Raw genomic sequence first — 8,999 nt, 5'->3', positions numbered from 1 at the left:
CTTGTTAAATTAATATTTTTTCTTTACAGGAGACAGAGAACAGTTAGTGACACATTCAGGTTACCTGTCAGTAAACACCTTAGTATGAAGAGCCTTCATCATCATCATCATCATCACCATCTTCACCTGGAGACGGTGAGTGTTAGCAGCAGGTTAGCATCAGTTTAGCAGCATCAGTGACAATAACAACAGCTGGAAGTAACTGTAGTACAGTTTGAGGTACTTGTACTTTAATGTAGTACAGTTAGAGGTACTTGTACTCTACTGTAGTACAGTTTGAGGTACTTGTACTTTAATGTAGTACAGTTTGAGGTACTTATACTTTAATGTAGTACAGTTAGAGGTACTTGTACTTTACTGTAGTACAGTTTGAGGTACTTGTACTTTACTGTAGTACAGTTTGAGGTACTTGTACTTTACTGTAGTACAGTTTGAGGTACTTGTACTTTATACTGCAGTAGTTTGAGGTACTTATGCTTTACTGTAGTATCACTCATACTACTGCAGTACTTTTACTGTAATACTTTCCTTCCATAAAGGATGTGTATGTATATATCTGAACAGATATATACTGATATACTATATCTGAGGTCTCCTGCAGAGCATCACTGCACTGATGTGTTAACGTGTCACCTTCACTCAGCAGCTGCTCTTCATCACATGGTCTTCATCAACAGATTTAATGATTCACAATAAAATAAAACATTTGATCAAAGTAAAAACTCTAAAAATGTGTTCTGTTAAAGATAAAAACCTGAAATAGTTGATCAGACTGAGCAGTTTGAAGACTTTGACTCCTATCAATCATTCAATCAATCAATCAATCTATTGATTCATTGTTGACGACTTTCAGGTTGAAAACAATCTTTTTTTCATCTCTGTCTCTTCAGACGGCGTCCAGGTGAGTCCAGCATGGCGTCTGATGCAGCTCCTGCAGGTGAGGAGGAGGAAGTGAGGAAGAGGAGGAGGAGGAGGAAGGCTGCGGAGCTCTGTGAGGGGGAGGGGGATGGAGGGGCCATCGAGGAGTTCACCTGCCGGGGACACGACGCTCTGCAGGAGGGAAGCACGGAGGAAGCTCTGAGCTGCTTCAGGACCGCTCTGAAGGACGCAGAGCAGGTGAGACACATGAGGTCAAAGGTCACCTGAAGTTAAAGGTTAACAAGTTCAATGCCTGTCAATATAATAATAATAATAATCTGTCATTAATCTCTCATCATGTGTGTGTGTTTATACTGTATGTGTGTGTTTGTGTGTGTGTATGTGTGTATACTGTGTTTGTGTGTGTGTATGTGTGTATACTGTGTGTTTGTGTGTGTGTGTGTATGTGTGTATACTGTGTGTTTGTGTGTGTGTCAGCTGCAGGACTCTCGGCTCGTGGCAGTCTGCTCCTTTAATCTTGGGGCAGCCTACGTGGAGGTGGGCCGACCTCAGAAGGGTCTGGACTTCCTGCAGCGGGCCGAGCCGGGTCCGAGGGCGCAGCGTCTCCCAGACCTCCAGTTCAACATCGCCCTGGCCCACAATGCACTGGGGCAGAGCCGAGAGGCCGCCGCCTACTTCCTGCAGGCCGCACAGCTATACCGTTCCCAGGGAGACGGAGCCAGCGAGGGAGACGCCTGCATGGAGATGAGCCGTTGCTATAGCGACGACCAGGTCCGACCTGAGACAGGTGTTAGTGTGTGTGTATAATGTGTGTGTGTGTGTGTTTGTGTGTAATGTGTATAATGTGTGTGTGTGTGTATAATGTGTGTGTGTAGGACTGGTCTCTGGCGGTTCAGGGTTTCCTGCGTGCGGCTGACAACTACAGAGTGGCGGCCATGTTGGACTCTACGGCTGCCGCTCTCAAAGAGGCGGGAAGACACATGATCCAATCAGATCAGTTCAGCCGGGATGACATCATCGGCGTGCTGACAGAGTGTCTGAGTTTGATGGACAGCGTCACTGACCCGAGAACTCTGGGTAATCACCCTTAATGAACTAATAACCTTTCTGATTGATTGATTGATTGATTGATTAACTGACTGATTGATTACCTGTTGCTGTGCAGGTGAGCTGTACCTGTCGGTGGGCGTGTCTTACTGCCAGCTCAGGTGTTTCCAGGAGGCAGTGCCGTGTCTCCAGCAGGCTGTGGGCCCCTCCTCTCAGTGGCCCCCCCTGCTGGCCAGTGTGCTGCACAACCTCGGGGCCGCACTCAACTCTGTGGGCCGGTTCACTGCTGCAGCACGCTACCACAGGCTGGCTGCTGGACTCTACGGTCAGGTCACATGATCAGTCACATGATCAATCACATCATCAGTCACATCATCAGTCACACTGTCCTGCTCAACCAATCTCAACACTGTACAAACTGCATGTCAGTATTGTGTAGTAATTGTGTGTGTATGTATATGTGTGCATGCGTGTATGTCTTTATGTGTGTTTGTGTGCGTGTGTAGGCTCTCTGGGTTGCCGTGGTGACCAGGCTCGGTGTTTCAGTAACTTGGCGTTAGCCTGCAGTCAGCTGGGTGAGGAGGAGGAGGCAGCAGAGAGCTTCCTGCACGCTCTGCAGGGATTCAGAGACATCGGTACCATCAGGCTCTAACTGTCACCTTACTGTGAAAACTGTCTAAAAGTTATTCAATTAAAATAAAATAAATTAACTGGTAGATGATGTGACAGGGGCACTTTGCTTTAAGTGGTCAGAAGCCAATAAAGTTTGGGAGTCACTGCAGTAGATACAGCAGTGTGTTAAAGAACATATATAATATAAACCCAGTTCTAAGAACTGAAAGATAAAATAAACACACTTCAGCCCACAGTAAAGACCCATCCACACTACGAACCATAACCACAAAGATAAGGATGTGATGAACTATAATGTAACCCACAGCAGAGACACAGTATGAACTCACATCTGAACATGATAATGAGGAGCAAACCTGCATTACAATAAATACATACAAATAAATAAAGTCATTATTAATATATTTGCAGATTTTGAAGTTTTACTGTAAATGTCAGGCTGCTGTTTGGTTTATAGGAAGGATTCTGATTGGCTGTCAGGCTGCTGTATGGTTTATAGGAAGGATTCTGATTGGCTGTCAGGCTGCTGTACGGTTTACAGTGTAGACTGCTCCATCCACTGCAGTTACAACCAGTTTAATACATTACAGTTATAGTTGTAGCATAAACCAGCAGACAGGAAGATGACTCAATGTGACATTAAAGCTAAATACTGAAATATTCAGCAGTAGATGAAGGCTGGTGCAGCTGTAAGTGTGTGTGTGATGTCACCTGTGTGTGTGTGTGTCTCTGTGCAGAGGACCATGGTGCTCAGGTACAGGTGTGTGAGTCGTTAGCAGACTGTTACCTGAAGCAGAGGAAACAGCAGAAAGCTGTTCAGTTCTACAAACAGGCTCTGACTGCTCTGTCTCACTGCAAGGTAACAACTACACCCACTGTCTGATTATTTATTCATTCATTCATTTATTTAGTTATTTATTTGTGTATTAGTTTATTTTTTTTAAACTTATTTGTTGTTTGATTGTTTATTTATTGTTCATTTGTTTTGGACAGAGTGGAAAACCAAACTTAAATGAAAGAGAAGAATCCACAGGACCAGTTGATGAAGTTGAATAGTACTTTGAAACAATACAAAATTGATAGAGTAATTGTCCAAAGTTATTAAATTAGTGATCTGAACTGAAGTGAGAATCATTAATTAAAAACTGTGTAGCTCCACTCTCCTGATGCCTGACTACCCCATAATAACCACCTTTGCTCTCAGTTTGATTGAATTCAGTGTTTTTATTTCAACCAATCAGATGCCTCACCTGTGCTGACATCACTCTGACTCACCTTTCAGGAGAGCTGTGGGTCAGTTCAGGATCGTCTGGTGGAGCGTCTGACTGCAGCTCTGCATCAGAGTCTGACTGTCAGCCTGCAGGTCTGATCACATGACCAGAACACCTGCATCACATGACCCACAACACCTGCATCACATAACCCACAACACCTGTATCACATGACCCACAACACCTGCATCACATGACCAGAACACTTGCATCACATGACCAGAACACCTGCATCAAATGACCCACAACACCTACATCACATGACCCACAACACCTGCATCACATGACCCACAACACCTGCATCACATGACCCACAACACCTGTATCACATGACCCTCACATGACCCACAACACCTGTATCACATGACCCACAACACCTGCATCACATGACCCACAACACCTGCATCACATGACCAGAACACCTGTATCACTTGACCAGAACACCTGTATCACATGACCAGAACACCTGCATCACATGACCAGAACACCTGCATCAAATGACCCACAACACCTGCATCACATGACCAGAACACCTGTATCACCTGTAACTAATCCGCTGTTCCTTTTTGTTTCATCACAGAGGCCACGCCCACACAGCTCACCTGTCGGACAGCATGTCAGGTATCAGCCAATCAGCTGTCACTGTGTCATACAGTCACCTCTGACACTGAGACTCTATGATGATGACGATGATGATGAAAATGATTAATTGATATTCAGCTCATTCTTTAAACAGGAAGTCTGACATCACACAGAGTCCAGGGAGTCCATCCAATCAGCAACCAGATGGGAGGAAGGGGGAGGGGCCAGGTGAGTGACAGACTGACCTCAGATACACAACCAGCTGCTGTGTTGCCATGGTAACGCTAACAGCCAGTGTGTGAACAGGACAGGAAGCAGCAGAGCATTGTGGGCCAACAGGAGGCGGGGCCACTGAAGGAGGCGAGGACACACACAGGTAAAACACACACACACAGACAGAAGCACACATAGACAGACACACACACCCACACACAAATAATAAGTCAGTATACAGGTTAATAAACTATAGTAACATTATGAACAGAAGAAATATTGATGTTAAGAAAAAACACTCCTCAATCTGATTGGATGTTGTTTTCTTACAGTGGCGCCTCATTGGCTCTGGAGGCAGAGGCCCCGCCCCCTGCGTCCAGGTGGAGGTCTCGGTTCTGCTCGGTGATGTAGACATGATGACATCACCATGACATCACCGTGACATCACCGTGACATCACAGCCCCCACAGTGTCCAATAGGAGTGGTTCTGAACGGACTCAATGGACTGTGGAGCTTTTAACTGTCTCACATGGTCTTCATCAGCAGAGTTTACTCAGCTGGTTCTTCTGTCTCCTCCTTCACAATAAAGTGTCACAGACTGTCAGCTCTCTGCTCATAATTCATCACATTATTACATTTCATTTCACATCCTCACATTTGACACATTATCTTACAATTCACACTTTATTCTTTATTATTATTTTATTCCACCGGCAGCGACACAGACGGGCATCACACAACAACTCTCCACACTGAGAAGCTGCTGTTTTATTGTGAAAGGAAACAGGAAGAAATATCAGCAGCCGTTATTTTACTTTTGAACATCAGACTGAGGATTCGTCCTGTGAGATCTGTAACTTTGAAATAAATAAATAACATGGGAGAAACAATGTCTACCGTCTGGTCAGATCACACTCTATATGGCAGCATGGTTCACCAGTGAGAGTCTGTTCTTTCTTGTGGGTTATTGTTAAAGTACTGAGCTAAGTTGTTGATAACTCTCCACCACTATCTGTGTTTGCTGCTAATGGAGGGCTCAGAGAGGCAGCGAGTCTGCTGTATGATGTGTCAGTTACTGTCAGTTATCAGTTATTGGTCAGTTATTGTCAGTTATTATCAGTTATTGTCAGTTACCTGTTCAATTATGTGGCTACAAATCCTTATTGACTCTTAGATTAACTATAACTGGATACGTTAACTTAGTTGCTCAAGTTCCCATTACTTTAAATGTAATGTAATGTAAATCCCCACATTTACTAGATAAACACCACATTCCACATGCTTCCCAAACGTTTACATATTTAATTTCATTAAGGCAAATAAATAAAATAGTAATGAACACTTACCGAAACGTGAGACAGCAGCAGCATCAGCCGAAGCAGCCTTGACTTCTTCTCAGGCGGGAAGGTACGTTACCGAGGAAACAGCGCCCCCTGTTGCTGGGCAGGATTCAGAATCCTAACCAAACTCAACTGTCGACCAATCATACCTCACGAAGACAACAAGTACTGGCCAATCAGAGACAGGTAGGGGCAGAAAAAAGTGTGCTCGCGCGACCCCTGTTGCTTGGCTGTTGCTAGGCCGTTGCTAGGCCGTTGCTAGGCCGTTGCTGGGCTGTTGCTGGGCCGTTAGTATCAATCAATCAAACTTTATTTATATAGCAACTTTCATACAGACTAGTTCAAAGTGCTCTACAGTTATTTGATTGACAAGCTGATAATAAGACAGAACAAATGACAAAATTAAAAAAGAGAGAAAAATACTAATAGTAATTTTAAAAAGGAACAAAACAAAGAACTATTTAAAGAGAAAACTGGAGACCAATGCACATAAGAAAATAAAAATGCTATAAAAAGTTCAATAAAATATGTGGGGGAAAAAATTAATTACATAAAAATCATTAAATAATTAAGTAAAATAAGATAGAATGCGAGAAAAGGTTTATTAAAAGTTAGCGTAAAAATTTGGTTAAAGTAGATTAAAGAAAAAAGAAAAGTAAAATAGAAGTTTAATAAAAACTGGACTAAAATTAGATCAAGAAAGAGACTTAAAGACAGGAAATAGACCAATAAAATTGAAAAGGAGATAAAACTATAGAATTATAATAAGATAGTGTTAAAAAAAAAAGTATGTTTAGCTTTTTGTAGATATTTTAACACAATTGGGTTGAAATAAAATGTGTAACAAACACATTTTTGGTGTCATTTTTAACACTTCCTTTCTCAGAGTGTATTTAACCTGAAACATTTATTTTTTAAAGCGTTTAATCATTATTATTATTATTTGTATTAAACATAAACAATATATACAAACAAATCTGTTTCTGCCAGGGAAACAATCACATGAGGTACTTTTCAAAAATACAATTTATTTTCATTACCTTTTTGTTTTTAATGTCCAACTGTGTCCAAAGTTCAGCTTAGAGTCAGTCCATTTATTCTTATGTAAATAGCAAAGTGTAAAAGAACATCTTTATCTCTGAGATGAAATGTCTTATTAGTTTTTCTCATTATAACATTTTGTGTATCGACCCAAAATATTTGACTGTTTACACAGTGAAAAAATAAATAACATATTGTTTCTTCAGTCAGCAGAGTATTCAATATATATAATAATATCTATCTAATGTATTTTTTACTGGATATATATGCTGCCAGATTTTAAAGGAAACTTCTTTAACTTTATTATTAAGACCTAACTTGTCTCCAATAATCCAAGTTTTAAACCAGTTCAGTTTGTGTCTGTGTTAATATTGAAACACCAAGAAGTTTCTCTTCCTGAAACATTTCCACAACACAAGAGCTTCAACACTGACGTCATCAGGCTGACAGCGACGTGCACGAAGATCACGCGCATCCAGGTAAGTTCGTTTACCTGTCTGTAAACACGGAAGTGAAGCGGACGCAGCGCGAGGACGAGGTAGGCAGTTTATTAATAACAATCTGATGAATATGATGTAAAGTGAGAAATGTATTTAACCCTGTAGAAAGCAGAGACATCTCTCCGTATATTCACACTGTAATGAAGCTTTCCAGAGAACTGATTGCAGATATAATGATCAGTCATCACGACATTAAGCAGGCCGCTGGTTTGGCTGCTAGTTATATGAAGTAAAGCTTTCATCATTTTATTCAACTTACTGATTATAGTCTCATTTTATATTTATTGTTATAGGACCATCTCCAAGTGGAATATAGTTTGACTGTTGTTTTTGTAAAACTGTTTCTTGAAGTCAGTAATTGTGTGTTTGATTAATTTAATTGGTCGTAGCCGTATCAAAGGTCACCTCATTCAGTCATCTTGAACCTGACAAACATTATGACAGTTATTATAATAACTAATCCACAGTTACAACAGAAAGAGTTTGTTTCACAGGTGGGACGGTTAGTGATGAACAGGTAATAAAAGCCATATAATAATATACTATGAAATGTGTTAAAAGAAGATGACAGAAATACTGTTGAAAACATCTTTTCATTCATGATATTCAGTTATTTAATTAGAAAAATGAAAAGTCAGTGGAACATTCAGAAACTAATTTATTAAACATTATAGCTCAGTAAACGTCTTTAAATAGTTTAATAGTAGTTTAAATAGGAAGTGGACCCCACGGACTGCAACTGATCAGGCAAAGGCAGCACTCAGACACAGGGACATTGTGGGCTGAGTGCAGGAGGGGAGAGGTGGTCTTGGCCTTGGGGCCAGCACACCAACCTGGATCAAGGCCACTCCATCTCAGAGACGCAAGCTAGTGGTCCAGGAGGTACATTGGGAAGAGGAAGCTGTGGCGCAGGCAAAACAAGGGTGGCATGGGAAGGAATAGAGAAGAGGAAGATCTCCTGGCAAGAGCTGTGGGAAATGGAGGCATTCAGGGTGAGTTTTACCATCAGGGCTGCCTATGATGTCCTACCTTCTCCCACAAACCTAAGCCAGTGGTATGGCGAGGGCCCCACATGCCCTCTCTGTCCAAGTCCAGCATCACTGAAGCACATCCTGAACCTGGGACGATGGGATTCACTGCTGAACCCTCTGGAGGTGTCGTGGGTCTATCAGCGAAACACCCAAGAAGGAGGGCGCCCACTTGATAACCCAAGGATGCCATCACTCACTTGACCTTCCCACAGAGTCTCATTGGTGCCTCAAGCACGTATGTAATAGGGGATAGCAACATCTAGTCCTACACCACAGATCTTACTTTGGCTCCATCTGGTGGTGGAATGAATAATGACAGGATGTTAGACAGCAGTGCAGACCTGTGTGATGTGCAGCTGGTTGTAATGAATGAGCATGTTGTTGTGTTTGTGTGAAGGTGTTTCTCTGCTATGGATCAGTGTGAGGACAGAGAGGAGGGAGTCCCTCCCTCTAAACGCCCT

General features: G+C 42.1%; 1 protein-coding gene across 1 annotated transcript; it reads left to right on the top strand.

The window, feature by feature from the left end:
• Nucleotides 1–912: 912 nt before the first annotated feature.
• LOC133984015 (tetratricopeptide repeat protein 24) lies at nucleotides 913–8,739 on the top strand. The gene is made up of 10 exons (XM_062423230.1): nucleotides 913–1,116; nucleotides 1,357–1,650; nucleotides 1,755–1,956; nucleotides 2,045–2,251; nucleotides 2,433–2,561; nucleotides 3,297–3,418; nucleotides 3,842–3,922; nucleotides 4,411–4,451; nucleotides 4,567–4,640; nucleotides 8,300–8,739. The coding sequence occupies exons 1-10, from the start codon at nucleotides 913–915 to the stop codon at nucleotides 8,737–8,739; spliced, it is 1,794 nt and encodes a 597-aa protein (XP_062279214.1).
• Nucleotides 8,740–8,999: the final 260 nt, after the last annotated feature.

Source organism: Scomber scombrus, chromosome 7 (genome assembly GCF_963691925.1).
Source record: "Scomber scombrus chromosome 7, fScoSco1.1, whole genome shotgun sequence".
Classification (NCBI taxonomy): Eukaryota; Metazoa; Chordata; class Actinopteri; order Scombriformes; family Scombridae; genus Scomber; species Scomber scombrus.
This window is presented reverse-complemented; position numbering and strand designations above follow the sequence as displayed.